The 24,892-nt window shown below is 47.7% G+C and overlaps 1 protein-coding gene across 6 annotated transcripts in view; it reads right to left on the bottom strand.

The window, feature by feature from the left end:
- Positions 1 to 4,193: 4,193 nt before the first annotated feature.
- The window catches only part of LOC307236896 (uncharacterized protein), a 39,816-nt gene continuing 19,117 nt past the window's right edge, over positions 4,194 to 24,892 (bottom strand). For 3 of the 6 annotated variants that reach the window (XM_080009468.1, XM_080009472.1, XM_080009473.1), the window contains exons 2-17: positions 24,011 to 24,223; positions 22,439 to 22,507; positions 18,544 to 18,707; positions 18,086 to 18,194; positions 16,991 to 17,095; positions 13,772 to 13,891; positions 13,001 to 13,125; positions 12,477 to 12,625; positions 10,637 to 10,878; positions 9,411 to 9,720; positions 8,678 to 8,858; positions 6,623 to 6,727; positions 6,473 to 6,523; positions 6,323 to 6,377; positions 5,922 to 6,212; positions 4,194 to 4,893 (exon numbers count right to left, since the gene is read on the bottom strand). In XM_080009468.1, the coding sequence (XP_079865594.1) occupies positions 4,883 to 4,893; positions 5,922 to 6,212; positions 6,323 to 6,377; positions 6,473 to 6,523; positions 6,623 to 6,727; positions 8,678 to 8,858; positions 9,411 to 9,720; positions 10,637 to 10,878; positions 12,477 to 12,625; positions 13,001 to 13,125; positions 13,772 to 13,891; positions 16,991 to 17,095; positions 18,086 to 18,194; positions 18,544 to 18,707; positions 22,439 to 22,507; positions 24,011 to 24,223 (2,300 nt within the window). In that variant the 3' untranslated portion in view covers positions 4,194 to 4,882. The remainder of the gene's footprint in view (positions 4,894 to 5,921; positions 6,213 to 6,322; positions 6,378 to 6,472; positions 6,524 to 6,622; positions 6,728 to 8,677; positions 8,859 to 9,410; positions 9,721 to 10,636; positions 10,879 to 12,476; positions 12,626 to 13,000; positions 13,126 to 13,771; positions 13,892 to 16,990; positions 17,096 to 18,085; positions 18,195 to 18,543; positions 18,708 to 22,438; positions 22,508 to 24,010; positions 24,224 to 24,892) is intronic. The other 3 variants (XM_080009469.1, XM_080009470.1, XM_080009471.1) reach the window with 3 other exon arrangements.

The following is a 24,892-nucleotide window of genomic DNA, read 5'->3' as shown; positions in this document are numbered from 1 at the left end:
GGTCCCGCAGGATCCCTCCCCGTGCAGGAAAGCAAGTGTGCCCGAACGCAGCGCGGTGTGCAACAGGGCGCCCACCGTGGACACCTGTCGTAACCCCTCGCCCCTCTCTTTAGACCGCTGCCTCATCCTCATCCCCCGAAGGAGAGGAGGAAATTCCCGAATTAAGCCCTCAGGAGCCCCCGGCTCCTCCGCCGCGCGCCCGCGGCAGAGCAAGTTATTTGGGGTGTGCTATTTCTGTCTGCGCTACATAATGCCCTCTGTCCTGCCCCGAGAGGGGCTTTGAGCCGGGCTCCTTGCCCTCCTCTGGCCCCCTGCACGGCACCGCTCGGATGAAAGCCACGGCTCTCGTTTTGTTGTTTTTTTAGCGAATGATTTACAGTTTCCGCATGCGTTACCTACGATATCACACCCGGCCCGAGTGCGAGATCCCATCGATGTGACCGGGGGAGTAGCCGTGGTTTCACTGTTCGACAATGATTACTTTAAATTGTAATCGACTGATTGACTAATCTCTGAATGAGCTTGTAAATGTTTATATAATATATTATATTATATTATATTATTATTACTATTTAATCATTTTCGGGGGGGGGGGGGGGGGGGGGGGTGAGATGCCACTGATTCACTCACGGATTTGGAGAAACGGGAGGGGTTTTTTTTTTCTCCGTTATTCCCACATCAGCAATATTTAAGACATCACCGTGAAAGAAAATATACATGAAGTGAAAGGTTTTTTTTATTTTTTTTCAATTTTATTTTAACCAGGGAGTTATCCCCCCTCCCCCCAACACCCCCCCAGAGTAAACAAATGAACTCTATGCAGAGGGATAAGTGACAGGATCCCACAGAAGGGTTGACCTTTGAGGTTGAGTTTCATTTTGACCAGTGTGTCGACGTGAGGAGTGATATCATCTGGAAAAGGAAAGGGTCGGCGGGGCTCCAAGCATTCAATAATTTGCCCTTTTCAAATGCAAATGGAACATTTTTACCGTCGGTGAAAAACACAATGTATGATATTTGATATAGATCATCGTTCAATCGATGAAATTTCCATTTTCTTTACGGCGGAATCTTTTTTACTCTCAACTGAATGTGAACCAGGACCACGGCTATCCAAAATGTCAAGTTGTTTTGAAATAGTTTCTCTGTCTTCCCGTTGAAGAACTACCGATTACTCCAGCCATGCACTGTGGACATGTTTAAGGTCATAGAAAGCACATTTTGGACACTGAATGCCCTTCTACTCCTTTCCAGTTGTGTTTTTCGGGAGTGCTTGGTTTGTGTTCCCGTGCAGACGCACCGTGCCGCAGGGTGAGCAGGTGGGACGGGGCCCCGTGCAAACAGTTAAAATGGAAAATGATGGCCATCTTTAAACGAGTGCACGGATAGATCGACCGCTCCAGGGTCCAACGTCATACACGCGTGATTATAACCTGTGTGGTGTAGCGTCAGGGGCGGTTGGGGAAAAGAAAAGACTTTGGGGGGTTCCCAACCTTACTCCACCACAGACTCATGAAATCAAACCTGTTTCCTATTGGTTTGCGGTCGTTTTCGTCGTCTGATTGGTTCTATTTTCACGGTAGAGAGAGCACGGGGTTTTCGAGAATACACATTACGCAACAGTTTAGAACATATTGCCGAGGGGTTTTGTTGCAATTTGTATTTGAACTAATACTCATGGGGATTTTTGAACCACTATTTTTCTATGAGGAAACATGCCTGGAACTGTCCAAGGCCTCACAACCGCCTATTTTAGGGTTCAAGAGGTTTATTTGTCACATACATACTTTCATACATATAAGCAGTGAAATGTCTTTGCAACGCACCTGGAGGTTATGCACAATAAGTTACTAAACCAAACATAATAGCTGACCTAATTTCTACCTAGTAACTAACTACAACTTACTGATTCCAAAAACGTAATGCAGTAAGTGAATAGAATAATATAAATTAAATTAAATCAAAATTAAATAAGACTCAAAAGGTAATACAAAGTGGGGGTACAAAAAACAAGTAAAGGGAATAGAGTTATGTATATGGGATAGGCTATTTGTATGTACAGATATGTGCAGTACAGTGCATGTGAATAAAGTGAGTATGGAGGTATACAGTACAGTATACAACAGTACGACACAGCAATACAGTTAACACCGAACAGAACAGCAATACAGCGCAGTATGCAGTAACCCAGAACAGTGATACAGTATGCAGTACAGTATGCTACATACAGTACAGTAAGGCAGTGGGGCTTATGTGAGTGTCTCAGTGTGTTTTGTTAGGACCCCCGGTGAGTTCAGCACTGACAGCCCTTATGTCTTGCGGGAAGAAAAGGCAAATTTGAAAAAGCCAAATACCGACTCCGTCCCTGCCCCGCCCGTACCAGCCAGGGCGGCCTGGAAACGGAGACGGCAAACACAAGCTCCAGCACTGCGACATGAAGAATATGCAAAACCACGGTCTTCCAGGGGGAAATAAAGTGGGTGACAGTTGACCTCACTATCTATACATTGAGATTATTATTATTTTTATCATAATTCTCTATATTACCACTTGTTACACCCTGTACTTTATTGACACGCTGCCTCATGCCCAGCAGCTGGGACGGGGATAGTATTACTGTGTAAATACCCCCTTCTCTGAGGAGAGAGCACCTACAGGCCACCGTGGGTCCCAGCTCCGGCAGAACGTCCTCATCATGCAGGTGCATTCAGGCCGCCATGAATTTTCTTTTGCGCCGCTGCGTCACACGGTGGTTTTTCCTTCCCGCTCAGTCGCGGCGTAGATCGGCTCCCAGCGGCACGGAGGGCCCCGCTGCGTCCTCCCGCGGGGGGTCACCGTCTACCGTCCCGTCTCGGCGTGAGCGACGGCACTGGAGGAGCGTCCCATTTCACGGCGTTTTTTTGAAATTGGATACGCCGGCAAGGCCGTGCCTGATGCCCAGACTCCAGAACCGAGCGGCAGCTACGGACGGCTCTGGTGATGTATCAGGCTTGTGTCATTAAACTGCGGTGCGTTTGGCCAAGTATCATTGCAAGGGCCTATTTTGGTTAACGTGTGTGTGTTTGAGGACCCGCTGTGATTTCTCCCTAGGCAACAAATCCTGTCGTGGTGGAGTTGACCTAACATGGTGGGAAACAACAGATGAGCACACGGGTTATATACATGGGCTGTATTCACAGATATAGCCAAGTTAGTTGTGTTATTGTTTTAAATCCCTATTATCTGACGTCCACTGCACTGTCTAATGCATCACGTCAGTACAGTGTCACTGATTGAATTCATAAATAGTGTAAAATCGCACATCACCATATTCTATTCTCTGCGTCCGTTTATTCTCCTTCGGTTGAGGTCGGGTCTGTCGAATGGCATCAAAACACTTGTCTTTAAAATCCTTTGCAATGGCTCTGCAAACACGGGTGTGTTTTGAAGTCATGGCAGCGGTGGAGATCATGGCTGGGGTAATATTTCATCACCAGGTTTTCCTGCTGGGCCCCACATTGTGTGTGTGTGTGTGTGTGTGTGTGTGTGTGTGTGTGTGTGTGTGTGTGTGTGTGTGTGTGTGTGTGTGTGTGTGTGTGTGTGTGTGTGTGTGTGTGTGCGTATGTGTGCGCGTGTGCTGCAGTCAGTGCTCAGTGCTGCCCCCCTCTGGATTCAGTCCATTCAGTGGAGGAGCCTGGGAAACAATTATCATATTCATTTTTGCGCCCCATTTATGCCCCCACCACCCCTTTTATTTTTATTTCTTTTGCATTTTCCTCCCTCTCTTCTCTTGCAGAGTGGTGTTATCTGCGGGCCAATGTCGCAGGAAGCACAACAGAACGAATGTAACAAGAAGGCAGTCTCCTGAGTCCTCGCGTAACCCTAAAATACGACCAGATACCCTGTTTGGCTCTGCCCCGCCGCCCGTCACGTCAACTGCAAGATACAGGCAGCCATTTTAGGATTCCCTCTCCACAGAACGGTGCCTTGAAATACTCGTATACGATGTACAGTACGTGTGACATGAATGTGAAAATCCACTACACACGTCCGCTTATTGAAAAAGCAAAACCCAAGATGAACGCCTCCATATTCACACAAAACCAATAACATCAGCTCGGGGTAAATTTTTCAATGTTGATTATTTACTGTGGCTGTGAATGAAACGCCTGAATGGATAAAATCACTCCCCCAGCAAGACACGCCCACCGGGGTCCCTTTCATAAAGCTTTATTTCACAGATCCCCCCCGAAACAGGGGGCCCAGGCAGCCAGGCTCGATATACATTTACATACAGTCCGTGATCTGCAGACCTTTACAATGCTCCCCCAAGTTAAATAACTCATTAATTCAAGACAAAATAAACAAACACACACACACACACACGCACACACGTCATTCAACTTAAGAGAACGATAGCAATATCATAACGACGATAATAATAAACAACCATTGTCAAATATTACGTATTTCCAGGGTCTTTATATTGTACTGATAAATCTTGTTACGCTGTCAGTCATTTTGAAGGTGCACCGTAAAATCTGCATGTGACATTTCAGTAAAACTCAACTAATGCGGCACCAATACACGCGGTAAAGTAGACAGAGAATACTTGTTGCATTTTTTTTTTCTTCTTTTTATTTGATTTTTTTTGTTTAGTTTAGTTTTGTTTGTTCAGTTTTGTTTTGTTTTTTTGTTTTTTTTTTTGCTGACAAAAGTTTTTTGCGACTCTGCTTCGTCCTGCGGTGGGCGGCTGGATTATTATAGCGATTTCTTTTCGGCGCAGTTCGTGGCTTGTTTGGCACGCTCCCCTGGAAGCCGCTGCGGCGTGGCACAAATCTCTCAGTTCGACCCGAGACCTACGTGTACGTAGGGCTTTACCTCCCAAAAGACGCCCGGAGACTCACAGGACCTCTGCAGGAGGAGGAGGAGACACAAACAGGGGGGTGAGAGGTGATAAATTCAGTGTTTCCACATCCCAATTCAGTTAATACCTTCCTGAATTTGTATTTGAGTCATTGTATTATTGTATGTATTATGTATATTCAGTTATCCCTCTTACAGCGAATAGCTGTGGTTCAGTTTGGCTTGGTTACAAGGATGGATTTAACATTTAACAGCCTCCCGTTTTATGCCGCGTGAGTATTTTGGCACATTATTGAAGTATTAAATATCCCTTTGAAAACTTTTATTATGCCACACAAGCCGTCCGTGTAGACTGATACCACAAAGTTATTCACGACACAGCTCCCATCGAATCCGCTGAGATGCAAGATCTGCAGCTTCTCAATGTGCTTAAATGCTGTCCGGCAAAACCTTTGAGCCTTAGAAAAACATCTTGAATCCGCTTTTTTCGACAGTCCTTATATGTTGAACCGGAAAAAAGTCGATTCCTATCAAAAGTCGCTTTAATCAAGTTGTTTATAGATTGGGACAAATCAGCTCTTGAATGAATGATCTTTTCCGTCATTATGCTCAGGTACAATGCAATTTTGTATGTCTTCTCCTGATGTAGTTAAAATAACACAATTAAATAAAAGCTGTACAAGAAAACAGCGGTAATAGCAGCATCATTTTAAAAAAAGTGGCGCTTGTGCAAGTACAACTTTAAAATACCCAGGTAGAACATTATAAATATAAATAAATGGATGAGAAATCTTGGTGTTTTTTTGCTACCTCGTGCTAATGGGAGAGACTGGAGAGAAACAGGAGGCTGTGTCGCTTTCCAATATAACACCCTGTATGGACTGCAATTGCAAAATAGTGGTTGTAAATTACATTATATTACGGTCATTCAAAACATGTTCAAGACATTTTTCGGAAAGATTTTATAATTTTTTTCTAAGGCTTCAATGTTTGCCGCATTCGACTGCGTGGTTCTAATTGATGGGAGCCAACACCTTTTTATCAGGCCTGGTTTTAAAAACAGCCTGCTGTAATACCTGCGACGTGCTGGGGCTTCATGGGGCCTGTTTTCATCAGGAACGGCTCTCCTCCCTCAAACGCCAGGATCGGGTCGCCGACCATTCCGCTCGGCGGTTGCCCGGGGTTACCGCCGCTGTTCAGCTGGATGATCTCCTTGAAGTTTGCGGCCCCTCCGTTGGCCGAGAGGCCGTTCTGGATCACGGCCGGCTGGACGCCGTTCACGGCGGAACCGGCAACACCTTGCGACTGGTTTGTGACCGCCGCACCGTTATTCACCGGCTCCCGTGGACTCTGCAGGCCTCCGGGTGCTGGAGGAAGAATGAACTCAATGACTGGAAGCCTAAATGAATAAACTGAGGGCCAACAACGTATTTTTTTTCCAGAATGTTGAAAAAGGCCAGATAAGACAATAAGTTACCCTTATTAATGTCTGTGTCCTTTCCATTGACCTGCGGGGAGGCTTTCACATCCTTCTGCAATTGTAGAAAAACGACAAACCTTTTGTTCAAGGAAGTCAAATTAAAAAAAAAAAATGGACAAAGCGGAGTGCAAAGTGACTCCCACTGACCTTATCACCCGCATCGCTCTTCCGAGTCCTCTTCATAATCTCCTCCAGGCGCTGTGAAGTTCAGCAGAGGGGGAGAACTGGGATTATACGGGAGCAGGGCGTCGGGTGCGTTTTTTTGACGGACAAGACACTTGGAGCCCTTCCACCTACCCGCTTCCTCTCCAGACGCTCCTGCTCCTCTTTCTGGAAGTGCTTCTCCCTCTCGACGCGCTGTCGTTCGGCCTCTTCCTTGGCCTTGGCTTCAGCCTCCTCCCTCTGGAAAAAAACGGCGAGGCGATTACTACGAGTTAAGTACACACGATTTTCACATTAAACAAGCCAAAATATCGAAACGGATAATACCAAATAACAAAGGACAAGGACAAAACAAAGTATTATTCATGTCCAATGAGTCAGTTCACAGACTGACCACCAGGGGGCAGCACAAACTCAGTTCTGTAGCCAGAAGGTAAACGTTGCCATCTTCAGAGTCACACGCCTCATTGGGCGATGACACCCAGTTGCACCCAAACCAACAGATGTGATGGAGAACATAAGGAAAATATGAGCAGAAGCTGCATCGCTTGCGGGCACAACAAACACTATCTGTTGTTTTACCGGCGCAGAGATGAGTCGCAAATGAGTCGAGAAATCAATTGCAAATATTGTTTTTTGTCGCTTTCGTTTGTACATGTCCATTTCAGCGTTCTGGTTTACACTGACTGCATCCTTGTAAAGGACATCATTTTCATTAAAGTTTCAGAAAATATGTATGTTCTTTAGTAAATTCGATTTCCGATTGTCCGTCGGGCGAGGCAGATATTGCTCGGGGCCTTAAGCAGTTTTTGCTGACTCCTCCCATCTTTGCCTCCTTGTCGTCTTGTTCCCAGATGACCCCGTAACACACAGTTTCAAATCACGAACAAAAGCCCGCTTCCTTCCGTTGTCGGGGCCCCCCACCACTTGACTTTGACAGGGAGCCGGAATGAGCTCATGTCGTTGTCGAGCGAGGGGTAAAGGAGCCGGGGCCCCCGGACAAAGAGGCCCGAAGAACGGGGGGAGCGGGGGGGACAGGGGGGGGGGGGCACGAGGGGGGCCGGGCGTGGCTGAGCGCTGATGGCGCGTCGCGTCAGCGCCGAGTCCTCCAGACAGAGCGGCACAGAGACGCCACTATCTCGCCGCTCACAATGGCTCCCTCTCTAGCGCCGTTATGGAGGTCACCAGCTGGCATCCGCCCAGACGGACGGAGGAGGGTCCTCGGACCGGCCGCCGGGGCTCGCGCTCGGTGACACACATCCTCTGGGCTGGTGTGTTCCCCAGCGCTAATCTGCCCAGATGCCAGGGTTTTTAGGGGGGAGCGACTCGGTCCAGGATGTTGAGGGATCGCACGGCACACATCACCCCCACCGGCGCTACATAAGCACTGGGTAGTGTATTAGTCTGGACAGATGGTCGACTGGTGACGACGAGATGTGTGTGGGGAGCGCTGTGGGGGAGACTCATGCGAGTAAATGGAAAATGATACGTGTGGCATTTCGGAATTAAGAAGGGCTGATAAATGGGATGCGGGGGGCAGGGTCGGGGTGCGACTCCCGACCGGGGGCCACCGCGCGTCGTCAGGGAATATTGGCTCCGTCTGTCCAGTGAGGAAATAGGAGAGGACCCCCTGCTTGGATAAATGTTCAAAGGTCGATCTGTCAAGGTCGACAGACGGTTTCTAAAATAAACACCTCAGCAGCCACCTGAAAAAAAAACAAGCAGTTTTGATCTTCTTTAACCCTAGAACGCATATGACGGGTAAAGAAAAATCACTCGGGCGAAACAAATTAATCCATCTCAAATTCCCGCTCATTTTTGGTCCGACATTTGCATTCTAGGGTCAAAAAAAATATGAAAACCGTTTTATTTTCCGGGTGGTTGCCGAGGTATTTATCTCAGAAACATTCCGTCGACCAACCGTGCAGATTGACCCTTTTCCATTGAAGCTGTTAATATACAGTGTCATCACCACCATCGCCCGTATCTCTTTTTCATTTGTATTTTAAATATTTAAATTAATGATAAAACATTATTAAATGATAAATTGTTAAATCCATTGTTGCATTGCATTAGTATTGTTAGTATTGTTATTATTATTATTATTAGTAGTAGTAGTAGTATAACTGTAAATCCTCTTTTTCTTTTATGGTGATCCTGGTTAAAAAAGCGACAACCGGAGCCTCTGACCTGTTTCTGGAGCCTGTCGTTCTCCTCCTGCTCGGCTCGGGCCCTCTCCTGCGCCTCCTTCTCCTCCTGGAGGCGCTGGGCCTCGTCCCTCAGACGCTGCTGCTCCGCCATGAGCTGCGCCTCCTCCTCCCGCCGCTTGCGGTCCTCCGCCTCCCGCACCATGGCCTCCTCCCTCAGGATCCTGCGCCCGGGGGGGGGGGGGGGGGGGGGAGGCTCAAGTCTTAAGTACGACTCAGCGTCGTCACCGTGGTCGTTTTTGCTAATGCCCTTAACCAAATTAACATAGAGTGACGTCCACTGAAAAATATCCCTCCCCTTGTGACCCCTTTCGCAATCTTTCCTCCATTTTTTAACTTCTATGTGAAATGTGGGCTTCAGACTGTACTGTGATTAAGGGATGAAAAGATAGGACTTTAATATATGGAAACATTATATTTTTTTAATTCAATTTGTCATTATTTACCGTAATCACTATAAGATACTGTATGTCGATTTTTTTTATAAGTTTAATATATATAAAAAAATGGGAGAATTGTGGTTGTGTTGTGGTGATATGGAGTACAGAAAAATTGCATTAATTGGATATTCTGGTCCCTTCTCAAGGTCATGTCCTTTCACCCCTCTGGGTTCCTGTAATTTTAGGAGCCCTTTTTGGGTCTTAGGTTTCACATCCTTCAAATATGGCCCAATAAAAGACTTTGAAGGGTTACACAAATCATGTACATCCACCGACCTGTTCCTCTGCTCCTGCTCCAGTCGCTCCTGCTCCTCCCGCTCCCTCTGCTCTCGGGCCTGGCGGCGTTTCTCGGCCAGGACCCGCACCGCCTCCTCCGGGTCGTTGGTGCCCGCCGACCTGATGGCCGGAGCGGGTGTAGCGGGTGTAGCGGGCGTAGCGGGAGAGGCGGCGGCGGCGGGGGTGGGGGTCACGGGGGTGACTCCCACAGCGGCAGGCTCTGGGGAGGATGGAGCCGAGAGCGGCGTGCTGAGAGATGGCGGAGAGACCGGCTCGGAGGACACCACGATGGCAGGAACGCTCCCAGAACCTGCACGTCAGGAAGGGAGAGGGTGGAGTAAGGAAATCTTTATTTTGTATAGAACTTTTAAATAAATACAGTTACAAAGTGCTTTACCGGTAGCATTGAAGTAGCACAATTGAAGAAATATTAAAACCGGACAAAGTGGGCTTATCAGATGTAATAAAATAAAATATAATAAAATAAATATAATAAAATGTAATCAAATAAAATATAATAAAAGAATAAAATAACTTTTAATAAAAAAATATATATAAAAGAAAATATAATAAAATGTAATAAAATAAAAAGACATGGTGAGATCCAAAACAAATGACGACAAATTAAGCTTCATAAAAAGGCCAACTGATTACCAACCAACTAATAAAAATGAACAGATTTTAAGAAAAAAATCTGGTATTTTTTAAGCTAAACCTTTAAGGAGCCAATCCAAGTGTTTTAAATTGATCCAGTATTTGAGAAAACGGCCTCATCTTATTCGCAATGGGCCAATCGCAACCGTGTTCTTTGACGCTGTTCTCTCAATATTGGAATCGATTAAAAAGATTCCGATCAGAAAGGCTGACACCCAAAGATCAAAAAATGAGGCTTATGTTAAGAAATAAGGGAATTTTCCTGTAAGTCATGAGGAGAGACAGAAAATGCCAGATGAGACCTCCTGTCCACTTCTATTGAATAATTAAGGACCAGGCCGTTATTCTCATTATTTTTTCATACATTCGTGATTGACATTATATCTTAATAAGATATGAACTACCAGCATATATGGAAAACCCGGTTTATAAAAAAGGAAATTTGACTAGAGGTCAGAACAGCAGGATGATGGCACATCAACTCCCCAAATGCAGGTGCCGCGTTTCTCAGCTCGCCAAAAATGCTCGTCACCTCGACGCGCGGATGCTGTGGCCATGGCGACCATACTCACTCTTGGTCTCCTCGGGCGCGCCGGGCCGCTGGGGTTCGGCGCTGGTTTCCACGGTGACGGCGCTGACCGCCTGGGGCTGCACCCGGGCGGGGGTCTGCGCCCGCTTGGGCCGGGTCTTGGTCCCAGGGGGAGGCGTCTTTTTCCCCGAGGGCGTTTTGGAGGTCGCCGCGGGAACGCAGGGGGACAGGGGCCGGCTTTTGGGGGCTGCAGGCGAGGGGGGTCTGTTCTTGGGCTTTGGGGTGCTGAGGATGAGGAGGAGGAGGAGGAGGAGAAAAGGGTTACAGAATGAAAGGGAAGAATTTGGTTTTTTTTTTTTTACTATTATTACTATTATTACTATTATTTTGTTCTTTTCTTCTGTTCTGTGCTGTTTCTATTATGTAATTATTGTTCATTTTTAATTATTTAACCAGGATTCAAGTGGCGGCTCACCGGCCAAATGTGGCCCACGTATCAAAGCAGATCGGCCCTAATTTGAAGGTGAGCAATGAACTGTAGTTAGATTCATTACAAAAGTACCAACAACCAACAACCATATATTATCTATAAGTAAATATATATCAGGTTTTTTTTGTAAATTGATGAATTTGACAATCAATTATAGTCACTGATAATTTGGAGAATACAAAGAAGGTTTTGCATTTTCTTTTGTTTTACAAGTGTTACACCTTCATCAGGCCCCTGAGTCGGTAACAGGTTGAGAATCAAGGCCCTGTTGGAGATCAGGCCCCGAGACGTCAAAACATCAAATACACAACATCCGCAATACACAAACCACGAGCGACGCGAGCGTTCGTTTTGAAACGGGTTCCCGATCCTGTGTTTGGGTTAGGGTGGGTACATCAAGCAGAAAACACTGAGCTGTAGAGAGGAGGAAGCCATGGCTCTGTGCATTAGTCCCCATTACTGATGCACAGACTACGGCCCGTTGGTGGTGGACTGAGTCTGATTAGATCTCTCTCTCTCTCTCTCTCTCTCTCTCTCTCTCTCGCTCTCTGTTGAAGCCTAAACCAGTTGGCAGTTGGGTTCTTTTCCATGGGTGTACCATTCCATCGGTTATAAATTGTAACCGGGGACAAGACATTGGAACATCTTTTCCGACGCTGCTCCTCAACAACCAGCAGAACGTGTGATTATGTCATTATGGGTTTATTATGATCGACAACCAGATCAAGATGTAGCCGGCAAGATTATAGTTGTATAGTTTTGAACAGAAGTCAGATGGTCGATGGCCAGGGGGAGGGCAGTGTGTGTGTGTGTGTGTGTACGTGTGTGTGTATGTGTGTGTACGTGTGTGTGTGTGTGTGTGTGTGCGTGCTTGTGTGTGCGTGTGTATGCGTGTGTGTGTGCGTGCATGTGTGTGTGTGAGTGTGTGTGTGTGTGTGAGAGAGAGTGTGGTCCCATGGTCTTAAACTTTTTGCTGAGGAAGCTTTTTCCCCCAAAGCACCAAAAACTGTGGAAAAGTGTTCCTGGAAGTGTAAGATCAGCTGAACTCGTCTTTAAACCCATTTCTTCTGGCAGTGTTAGCACCTGTTTATATAATTACTTCTTACATTTATTAAATATGCATTAATAAACATTTATGTATTAAATTTGTTAACTTATGACTGAGTGTGTGTACAGTATGCATACATATATATACATAGACATACATAAATATGTATTCATATCCTATTTTTTCTCCTCCTTCCTTTAATTATTGTATTTTATGACTACTTCTGCAAATTATTATTAATGTTCACTATAAAGAAATAAATATAATATATTTTTATTTTGAATTAAATAAAATGTGTATACATTTTAAAAGGGTTGTGAGTTGATGAAATGAGTGAGACGGTACCTGGTCTCCGGTCTGGACCTGGGCGTGGTGGTGGGCGTGGTGGTGGGCGTGGTTGTCTGTTTCTTCTTCTGCACCTTCTCCTTAGTGAGAGCGCTCTTCTCCTTTTCGTTCTCCCTCTCCTTGTCTTTCTTCTCTTTCTTCTTGTCCAGCTTGGTGAAACAAGACACCTCGCAACTTAGCAACCTCGGCCTCGTAAAAGGCCGGACGCACGCAGCGCACGCCGGGCTCGAAGTGTTTCCCGGATTCGCCGAGTTTTTGCAGTTTGCAGTATTGCACTTTTTTTTCCTTGGTGTGAAGTGGAATGCTGCGTCAGCGCTTGTGTGAGAATAATGTCATTGTTTATTCGGTGGTGTTCAATTTGTTGAATCGCACTAAAACCAGGTCAGCAATGTCTGGTATGTGCGCTTTGTGTGTGTGTCTGTGTGAAAACATGTATATGTTGTGTGTTCACTATGTTCAGTATGTGAGTGTGTGTGTGTGTGTGTGTGTGTGTGTGTGTGTGTGATAATAAGATTCTGACTCACCGGCGTGGAGTTCCGTCTGCGTGTACGCTGGGTGATGTCGGGCGTGCTGGCGGATGAAACCCTCCAGCGCTCGGAGGAGTTCTGGTACGGGTGGTGGGAGCTGGCAGCCAGTGGGCTGCCTGCAGCTGGAGGAGATAAGATAAGATAAGATAAAATAAGATAAGATAAGATAGAGAGTCTCAGTAACTTCTATCTATATTTATACTGTATCATCTATCTGCGTCTTTATATTGATATCTCTACGCGCGCACATTTTTATCTATATCTTCCCTTCACCATTCACTCTTAAAGGAAAATGTTTTTTTTTCCGTAAATTCTCATAATCAGTGTCATTAAAGTGCTTTAAAACTTTCAAAAGTCATTTCAACTAATATAAATAAGCAGTTTGCCTTGAACTCAATATTTGTAGCTTTTATAACTTAAAAATGCACGACAACATTCATCATTTTTATAGTAGAAACTTGAGTTATTTTCTATTATTTAGAGTGTAATTTGTACTGTATCTACGTTTACTGGAAGCACTTAAAATGACCAATCCATTAAGTCCACTTCGATTTGATAATTAAAGTAAATCATCAAGTCCTTGACCCTGACTTGACACTGTAATTTTCCCCAATCTGCAATGACACTCCAATGTCACCCAAAATGGTTCATCTCTCCACGTGCCGCTGCAGGAAGAACGGAGCCTTCCTCATTCGTGGCCTTAATAAAGTGTTATCTCATTTTATTTGGCGGAAGACATGGCGTGTTTTTGGGGTGCGTCACACTCACGGGAGTCGCTCCTGTTGTGCAGCGTGGCGGCGCTGCGGCTGCGGGCCAGGAAGGACAGCGTGGGGGTCATGAGTCGCTCCACGATCCGGCTCTCCCAGGGGCTCAGACGCAGGCTGCGGGCTGACACAGGAGGGCGCTGTCAGTGCCGGGCAGCACGCTCCGCACGTGCACGTGTGGCCATGTGCACTTTTTCTTCCACACTCACACACACACACACACACACACACACACACACACACACACACACACACACACACACACACACACACACATACAGAGCTCCCCCACGGAAGGAAGTTCTCTCATCCATCCTCCAGACTCCATTCTGGCTCTGACTCCAGCAGACACACCCTGACCAGACCACACACACACAGACACACACACACACACACACACACACACACACACACACACACACACACACACACACACACACACACACACACACACACACACACACACACACACACACACATCGCGCGCGTGCTCGATTCCGTCCTCTTGTACAAATGGCCGGACTAAGACCCTGAGACAGCGCTTTTTGTGTGTGTGTGGATGTTACACACTGGGCGCGAGGCAACGTCGGTGGCACACACACACACACAGAGCAAACTCAGGTTAGATGAGTGATATTCACCCTGACGCCAGTTTAGTCTCCTCTCAACTGGAATACGATGCAACAGGCGCTCAGGCTCTCCTGCCCCGTTTAGTCATTATTCATGTTATCTGTTGTTAACTTGTTCACAACTACGAATGCTCTCAAAAACATTCTGCATGTCATATGACGGCCTGTTCTGTTATCAGTCATATGACGGTTTGTCAAACCACGACAGCACGATGCATCGGATGCTTTGTGACGATGGATGAGGAACAGCAAACGGCAGAGTGATGCAGCCTCGCAAACAGTCATTCTGTTAAGGCCCTTTTTAAGTCTAAGTTGGAGTAACCACCCCGTCTTTGTGTTCGGCGAATGATGAGCAACTTTACTCGAAAATGATTTTTATAGACCAGAGCGGTAGTGAGAGCTTCAGACAGGACACGGAACGGAGGAAAGAGACAGTGAAATGTCACAATGCATGACTCCCAGGAAGACAGACCCCTCCAACATCAGAGGCAGGGAAGCTCCACAGCACAGCTTTTTGTTCCGTGCCAATTCCTTAACTTTTAACCCCAGGGCCCAAAAGCATGAAAGGGCGAAAGGCACATTTCCCCTCAAAACTAGCAGCATCCAGTCACCAGTTTACAGTTGATGTCATTGGCTTCAAATAAGAATCAGTCATTCTCAGTGACTTCCTGCAGTTATTTTTCCTTCCTGCTCCTTCAAAAACATTGGGCCGGCGTTGTTGAACCACAGAATGTGCATGAGGAGCAAACAGGGAAATCAGCGTAAACACGACATCAGGAAAATGCAGACGTACCGGTCTGTGTACAGTTCTAAAAAAAACCAACGAATTTTCACGTAAATTCTCCCAATCACTATTTATAATTGAATATATTAATGTTATTCACTGTCACACCGGAGACAGAATAGGACTCCTGAACATGGATGGTAAGTGCAACTTGTGAGAGAAACTCCACCTGACAGCATGTCTTACTCAGTTAAATGTTCCTTTTTTTCCCCCAAGCAGCGGAGACAGGTACAGTAGGAGTCAAATGGGGAGTGACTGGACATCAGTGTCTTATAAGCGTAATTCTTCATATACAGGTGAAGAACTACTCTGCAGAAAAATATACATAAAGCTGTGCTATGACAGAAACACACACACACACACACACACACACACGCACGCACGCACGCACGTACGCACGCACACACACACGGGCGGTAATAGTGCAATCATGACAGCACTACCAACACGCTGGTAATAAAGGTATTTGCAGTACTAATTAATTTCTGAGAAATACCATAATGCCGCTGTCATAAAACGACCGTGTTTCCAAGGAGGACTCATTTTGCATATGACACCACCTCTGCTGCGCTTTGGAGAGAACATGTTATACAACACGTTTTATGACTGGCCGATAACTCAGCTACCTCAGGTCGCTAAGCAACAGTGAGGGACAACCCCCTCCCACTCCAATGCGGCGAGGAGATGCTGCACTGAAGCTGGTGCCCGGACGTCTAGGATTCACCTGGTGACGGAGATTCACCAGCACACGACTGCCCAGCAGCACGTCCCACCACGGGCTGATTCACCAAACAACAATCTGGCGCGACATCACTCTTGTTTTGGCGGGAGAGTAATATCCAGCACTGGAGCTCAGGCAGGCAATTTAAAGTCTGAGATGCCAAGGTGGTGTTGGGGGGGAGGGGGACGGGGACAACATTTGAAGTCAAACTGCTGATTGCACTGATTTGGTCCAATTTGGTCCACATGTTATGGAGCATGACGAATCTGAAATGTAAACACCGACAGCATGTGGAACACAAGAATGGAATGGAGCGAGCTTGAAAACTGTCTTCAGGAACCGTCTTTAAACATAACTGAAATAACTCATATAACTCGATCACTCAATACATTTCAACTAGCCATGCAAGAAATGATGAATCCTATTGTGTTAGTTAAACCACAACACAAACAATGTGAATTATAGCACAATTTAATAATCATAACATTGTACATTTGGCAGCTATACCTTTATCATTAAATGACAGTCACACTCTACTAATACCCCGTCACCACTACCACCACCACCGCCGCCACCAACACACAACACCACCAACCGTTAATCGGAGGGAACAGCTAAAGATGGGAGGGTGGGAGGGAACATAGCATACCAAGATGTGACCCAGAAATTAGGGAACCCATGATGAAGTACGTGTGCCGAGTCATCACAAAGAAACATGGTTTGCTCATGTGAAGGGGGCTGATCCATAATGCACGGGAGACGATGTGAAATCAACAACAACAACAACAACAACCACCAAGGAAATCAAAAGAATGAAAACCACGATGCACATGTAGAAAAAAACAACCCCAGAGCGTGAAAAGGAGGGGGTGGCGGATGTAAAATGACCAGTCACCAAGCACAGGCAGGCAGGCAGGCCACCAGGTACAACAGTTATATAAAACAAAAAACAAACCGAGACAAATAAAAAAAGAGAAAAGGAAACCAAAAACCAGATCGGGGGGGGGGGATTGTGGGGAAAAAGGAAAGGGGGTGGGGGTAGAGGGAGGGTGGGAGGCCTGGTGGACATTGACGTCGGCTCGTCCTTACTTCTGCTGGGGGAGTTCCAGAGAGTGGCAGAGGACTTGGACAGCCTGTTGTTAATGACAGGTTCCACCTGCCTCGGCAAGTTGACCGTGGAGGCGGAGCATCTGCCTGCACCGGAGAGAACGCAACAGACAACAACCGTTCACATGGCGGCGCTTGGCGGCGGCCTTAAGTGGGGCTTGTTGCGATGGTAGGGGTGGGCGCTCCCCAAAAGGGAAAGGCTGGAGACCAGTGTGTCCGTTGTGCCCGTGAAAGAGAACTCTGGGGATCATGCGCCGGACGGGGCCCCCAGACGAGGCCGGAGACTCACCTTTCTCTGGAGACAAAATGTAACCGTTCGTCTGGTTACTCTTTAGTCAAGGGGAGAGGGGTGGCGGGAAAATTGGGGAAAGAAGGGAACGGGCGCGGGACAGCAAACCAAGTCGACGTAAGTTCGGTCAGGACACCATCCCGTGGGTGTCTAGAAGGGGTCCATCATGTCTGGCTCTGGTGGAGATACCGTCTGGTGGACCAAACCGTCATGTTCACGCACCCCCCAAATGTACACTCAACCACATTCAAGCTGATTCATTCACGCTGTGACCTCATGTTCAGAGGAAGCCTGAGCTGGGCTGTGTCATTTAGAGCCTCGGTCTACCTCAAAGAGCTCCGTTGTAGTCGTGCCTTGCCGTTCTTACCACTCATCCAGAGAAGTACCGTGGCAACCTTGACGCTCATCAGCGCCTTGCTCAGGAAAACCATAGAATCTCCCTGGAGCCTATCCTACATCTGTTCCTCACAGTGAACTTGATGAACTGAGCTGTCTCTATTAGCGCTACAACCAGAGCAGATACGTAGATAAGTCGCTCGATAAGTCATCTGCCTCTGGCCCTCTAGTGACGACAACCCCCCTTAAAAAGTACCATCGCAATCTCCATGAACGGCATCAGTCGAACCGAATGTGCTGTGCTGCTCTGGAACGTACGTTGCACTGAGAGAGAAGGACTGTTGGCATTAGTTGCTTGTTTGTCACGTTTATATGTATATGTATGGACTGTATACAGCAATATATGTGCCATTGAATTCAGCTTGCGGTTTGCCTGCTGGGCCGTAACTCACTTTCCCTTCGGGACGTCTGGTTGAGGCCGCCGGCCCAGGACCATCTCTGTTGGCGGATCTCTGCCCATGTCTTCTTGGTTGAGCGCCTGATGGCCGACTCATAGCGCTCCTGCATCGGGAAGACCAGCACACAACACTGTGATTGATTCACCACACGAAGAAATATCCGGCGGCACGCTTATGAGAAGCTATGGCTAAAAAGAAGAAATGATGGTACCACCAGGATGGTGTCCTGATAGTTCATGATTTCTCGTATGTTTACAAGGTCGGCACTATATTTATACTCAGAGAAGTAATGGTTTGGATCAGTACTTGGTAATGGTAGATACTTCAAAGGTTTATGACTCGGGCAGTATATCAGATCGAAATGGTGCATCCCTACTCATTACCGTCCCGATCTCGGGGCTATGTTCTATGGGGGGTCGTCAGACGTGCTCAACCGCCCCCCCCGGCCCCACCTTGTTCTTTTCTAGTTTCATGCGCTGCTTCTCCTCCAGCAGGGCTCTGCGCTTCTCCGTCTTCAGCCTCTGCTCCTCCAGCTTCCTCCGGCGCTCCTCCAGCTGGTTGTCCCTCAGGCGACGGGCCTTCTCCTCCTTCTCCAGCCACTGGGCCTTCTTCGCCGCTGCCGCCATCCACCGCCGGGCACCAGGGCGTGGGATGGAAGGAGAAGAGGACAAGGGGGGGTCACTAAGAATCACCTTGTCTCGGCGACCTCAGGGTGCTTTCCTCAACCTACTTCTTTCTCAGGTAGACCAGACTAAACCACGACCATGCTCCCGTCTTCAAATACATGAAAGAGATTATTTTTGAAAGGCTTAGAGGCCCACCGCTAAGACCCAAACGGAACAGGGAAATCAGACGGAAGGCAGAGTGTTCAATACACTGTAATCCCCCTTTTTTTTCAATCTAACTCAGATAACAGCTAATGAGCCGCAGTTTCGCACTGTGTTTTAACTGCAGCCTCCGGCAGATGCCAGTTTCTCGCCGCATGCTCAGTTTGCCACTTGTTTCGCGCAGCAACAATTAAACAGCGATCAATCCTCTTTAAAGACGAACTGCCGGCATGTCGGACGGCAGCTGCCTTGCTTTCTCAGCTCCCCGTGCCCCCCCTCTGAGCGGGTGGAGCTGCATTCCCTGGTCCCCCAGCTGCTCGCGCTTGGACCCAAGTCAACAACACAAGTGTTCAGCATGTAACGCCGGGACAGGCTGCACGCTGCGTCATGCAAAGCAGTGGTGCAGTGGACGGCGGTTCAGTCATGTATGCAGAGCAGGCTTGGGGCGATCGTGCGGAAATTCCAATCGTCGATCGTCGGGGGACAGCGATCGGTGCGCGCATAGAATGTAACGTAACGCGGCAAATGCGGTCTCCCCCGTTCCAGAAGTGCAGGATTTATTGTTTACAAGGAAAGGTATTTACACAGAAACATCCAGATTTTACTAAATCAAGTCCACGGAGAGTAAGGACTCGGACAGTCCTGTTACTCAGTTGTGTTTAAAAATGTTGATGCAGTGGCGGAGTTGACCACCGATAGACGATTGAATCGTAAATCGGCCCAAGCCTGATACAGAGCATACTCACTTCTTGTTCTGGCCATTTATGGTGTTTTTCCAATACCGGGCCGTTGCCTTGTAGTGCCGTAAAAATAGCAGTTTTTTAAAATAAATTTCCACTAAACCTGGCTCTTTGGTTCCAGGAACCAAAAGTAAAAGATTATAGGTCATACCTGGTGCTGGCCCGTCTAGAACTGGGCCATAACATTGTGGGCTAACATGAACCCAGCCAAGCCGAATAAAATGAATCTGCAATGGACAAATGATGAAATTCAGGCTCTGCTGGCAGTTCATCCCCTATTTTCGCTCAGTCTCTCCCTGTCCTGCTCTGCCGCAAAGTTAAAAATACCATGAAAGCCGAGTCCTCCAACTCGCTGTTTTCAGCAAATTTGTGATAATCATTGGCTGACAATCATAACGAATTGACTCCTGACAGTAGCTTCTTGTTACTATAACAACGCCACAGCAGCAAACACAGCCCTGCTGGTTCTGTATCCAACGGAAGCACATCAGGAACCGTCAGGGCTCTGCTGGGCTCAGCCCTGCACGGCACGGTTCTGGGTGGAGATGAGGTATCACTGTATTCATTGAAATATATAGGCAAGTACACCACCCTTTCTGGGTAATCCACCCACATTTTTAACATTATACCCACCGCCCTGACACAAAGCGTGGATGACGGCCGACATTCATTTAACTACTGTACTCGAGGAGCTCCATGGAATTACAGCATATCCGTACCAGATCAAGTGTGATAAATTGATTTCTCATGAACTTTGCCCAGAGCTTATTCTGCACTTTCTCTGAACACACTCACACACACACACACACACACACACGTGTGTGAGACAGATGTTTTAATGGGCTAAGGCTGTAAGGATGCCGCCCTAGTACAGTAGAAGCCAAAGATGTGCTTTGTATTCCTTCAGTAATCCGCAATTTATCCCCGTGAATAAGTACAGAGGAAGGCAGGTCTGTGTGCGCTGCTCCCAACGACAGAGCTACCACCGAATTCCTCCGCAAAGAAGAAACGCAATTACATTCAATTTATCCCGATCACAGAATATATTAGAATAACACTCTTCTGAGAGGATTTTCACGTTTTTCGCCGTTTCCTTTCCGCTGCCTTGTGCCGAGAACAAAGAGCAGAACCCGACATCAAATACGATGCGCTCCTCAGGGGTGACGTCCTAGATCCATCCTACGTCTGGCTCACGTTTTATCGCCGGTCGATAACATACACCACGTGCGAAACCCTGATAGCATCTCGCTCAAACGCAAGCCGCAAGCGAAACCAGATGAGAGTTTCGCCTTTATCGGGAAAAGGGCAGGCGGCGCTCGTCTTTGAACGACGGCCGAATGAATGTCTCTAATGAAAGAGGTAATTACATCTAATCGGACCGAGGGGGCTCGGTCTTGGTTCGCGGTAATGACTGCACCATTCGTCACGGTAGGAGCCCCGAGCGAGAGAGGGGCTATCTCAGCAGGAAGTTGCCCGGACGCGCTCCACTCCCATTGGCTGCTCGGGCATCGACCTACAGTCTGACTGCACATTTTTTCACAAGTTGACCTTGAACAAGGTCATGGGAGCGGGTCGTCTAGTAAGCGGAAGGTTGCCGGTTCGATCCCCAGCTCCTCCTGGTAGCGTGCTGATGTGTCCTTGAGCAAGATGCTGAGCCCCCTAACTGCTCCCCAGGTGCCTCTATATGGCAGCTCACTGCTCCCAGGAACATCAGATACTAGGATTGGTAAATGCAGAGAAATTGCAAATTTCCCCACTGTGGGACTAACAAAGGTATATAAAAAACAAAACAAAACAACAGTTTCAGTCAATGAAAAAACGTCAAGTGGCCGGACGGCGTGACTGGCGGTGTGGCATGCAATGAAGGAGGGAGTTAAAGGAAAACCTTTCGGCAGATGTGGTGACGGCCTGCGCGAAAGCGATTCTCGCGTAAGCTCATAAGGAAAGCGGGTGAGGAGTCGCGGGGGCTCGTCCGGCCGCCCGCCGACTCACTACAGAGAAGCCAAAGAGACAATAAAACCAATTCATGGGATGAAGAAAGGAAATGGTTGTTTAGTCCGGACCGAAGGGGAACACAAGGACAAAACAAAACCAAAAAAATGGCGGCGACATCACAAGTTACGAGATGGGAGATGGCGTGACTTTTGCATATGCCCAGGCTTGTTTTAGTGGAGCACCTTACCTTGCAGCTGCGTTTGTTGCTCTGAGGCCATGCAAGGGGAAACAACAACAGACGTCAACAACCAGCAGAGCCCGTGACGGAGAAAAAGACCCACGCCCACGCCGGGTTAAGAGCCAGAGAGAGAGAGAGAGTGATGGAGTAGAACAAGTAGAGGCACACTGAATATGCACCAGTACAAACAGGCAGGGCACACAATAGAAGATCACAAATTGAAAAGGAATAGAATAGAACAGAATAGAGCAGTTTTTCTGGGGAACCCACTTTTGGAAAAAAATGACATGAATCTATGAACCTATCTATGAACCGCGAACAGAGAAATTTGGGAATTTGGGAAAAACATTTTCAAGGCCATTTCCGCCTTAAACACTGATATTGTCGCTCGAATGAGTGAAGTAGTGAACCCAACGGTTTCTAAGACATAAGAAATGCTGGATAAGAAACGGTTGACTGTGGACGGAATTTCCAAAGGGCCGCGGGAGAAAATTCCGCAACTTGATTTAGACGTCCCCGACTCAAATCTCCTGCCGCCCACGAGTGGGACTCGGCGACCCAGACACAACGGAAAAAACACGACGGGCCTGGCCTCTTAAGTTCTCACCGATATACTTGGCTCGCTCCTCCCTCCGCTCCTTGGCCAGTTTCTGCCTCTGTTCTGAGCTCATCGAATCTGTGGAATAAGAAGAAAACAAATGCTCAGAGATTCTTGGTCTTATCTTAGTCAAACAGAGTCATAAAAGGTTATCTAATTATTATATTATACCATCAAGGTATAATGGCGACACACTTCCCGTCTACTGGGGAAATTATGTCTACTGCGCAATATATGTGAGTTTCCCCCTGGAGGTCAACAGAGTGTTATCTTATCTTATCTGCGGCTTTGAATATGTCAATTTCAACATCGCGGTGCAGATGCAGCCGCGACGTTCTTCTATTTGTCGCCATTGCCGCCTCCGCAGCGCTCGCAGTGTCCGCGTGGCTCCTAATCAACCCTAATGCGTGTTATGAGGTTCCGGGGGAGATTTTGGAAAACATGCTCCCGCTGATTTTATTTATTTATTTATTCATCCCGCTGTTATCTGCCCAGTGCCGTGGTGAACGAGCCGCGGGACCCCCCCCCGCGGTGCCCGCCAAACATCCAGCTCGGTGTCTTCTTCTGCGCTTCTCCACGCCATGTAATACAGTATGTATGCCGCCTGCTTCCGACCAATCACGCGAGCGGGGCCCCGTTTCCACGGCAACCAACCTTTTTTTTCCCCCTTGCGTTTCGAAACGCACCGCGGACATATTCTCCAGCGCCTGTTGCATTTTTAAGGCTGATCAGATCCGGCTCGCCCACGCGGACCGCAATGCAGAGCGTCAGGACATCGGGTTGTTGTTGTGCCGTTTCCAATGGTTACAACCTCATCGGGCAGATATTATTTTCACGTTTCAGGTGCCATCTCAGTGTATCACGGTGTCAAGAGGCTTCCATTGTAATGCCTCTTACGTAGCTTACTGTGGCTTATCTACTGTAAATGTTCCCAACACCCGTATGCAAATATATGTGGGGAGGCAGTGGCTCAGGAGGTAGAGCGGGTCATCTAGTAAGCGGAAGGTTGCTGGTTTGATCCCCAGCTCCTCCTGGTAGCGTGCTGATGTGTCCTTGAGCAAGACACTTAACCCCCTAACTGCTCCCCAGGCGCCTCTTTATGGCAGCTCACTGCTCCTAGATACGTCAGTTACTAGGATGGGTAAATGCAGAGAAATTACAAATTTTCCCGTTGTGGGACTAATAAAGATATATGTAAAAAACAATGTTACAGAGGAATGACATAACTCCAGTTTCCCAAACCAACAGTTTCAGGATCGCCCTGTGGTCGTACCGACATCTCACGGCCTCTTCGATTAATGGAATGCGTTGGATCACAGAGCACGTCTGCAAGTTTGCTGTCGAATCCCGGAATAACTTCACCCTTCCTAGAAAGTGTTTCGCCTGGCGGGACGATCGGGGAGGCTTTCGTCGGACGGCGCCAGCAGGTTTCTGACGCGCGAGACCGAGCTCACAATCGAACATACTGTGGAAGAAGTGGCCGTAGGCGGTGGGGCCGCGTCCCAGGAACCGCACAAGCTCCATCTGTTTGCACTGCGCTGTGCTGTAGACAAAGAGAAACCTACAGCCGGGGCACTGCACCTTTTTTGGGCTGCGGGCTGGCGCCGCTGCCAGGGGTGGCCGCCCTGGCGTCTGTCTTGGAGGAGGGGTCCGTCTTGGCGGATGGCTCTGTGTTGGGGCTGGACTGGGAGTTGGGGGAGAGGTCCGTGACGGCGGAGTCGTCCGGGCTCAGGGAGTCCTTCGCCACCCTGTCCTCATTCTGGATGGGGCGGCATTCTGTCTTTAAGGGCAGAGCTGGAGGAAGGAGAGACGGAAGAGAGAGGCTCTGTTAGTAAACAATGATAACGCTGTCGGAGCAGAGTGCAGGGTGCAGAGCTGGAGTTGCGCTCAACGCTCTCCGTGCAACGAAAACCATGCCTGGGTTTATACATCACTCAATCCAGAAATGGCTTGTGCAGCCGCTAACAGAAAAACTGTCCGGTCAACATGCCACCAAATTCCCAGCGGTTCTCAACCCGAGCTCCACGGACGCCCAGGGGTCCTTCAAGAGGTTCAAGGCGGTTCAAACAAAGTGCGTCACCATTATTTCATTTACGAGATGGCTGAAATGAATAAAATAGCTGCGGAAATGCAGTCCATGATGGGGATCCGAATACCAACCTACTCTGGATAAGTAATGCTATTAAAATGCAATGTCACAACCTATAGATAACAATGTTACTTTAGCTAATAACTTCATAACTTTACTTGAGCACTAACGCCCGCCGTCCTGCTTTGTTAATGGTTTCTTGATGTCTTGTCACTTATCATCAACCTGCAGAGTAATGAAATCTAAATGCTAATGTCTTCCCGGGTCTACCCCCCTCTGCTTGGCACACCTCCACCGGGGCAGTGGAGGCCCTCGCCGGCTTCATTAGCCCGACGCTCACACCCCATTACCGCTGATTTACATCTCATCCAGAG

This window comes from Zeus faber (assembly GCF_960531495.2).
Source record: "Zeus faber genome assembly, chromosome: 1".
Taxonomy (NCBI): Eukaryota; Metazoa; Chordata; class Actinopteri; order Zeiformes; family Zeidae; genus Zeus; species Zeus faber.
This window is presented reverse-complemented; position numbering and strand designations above follow the sequence as displayed.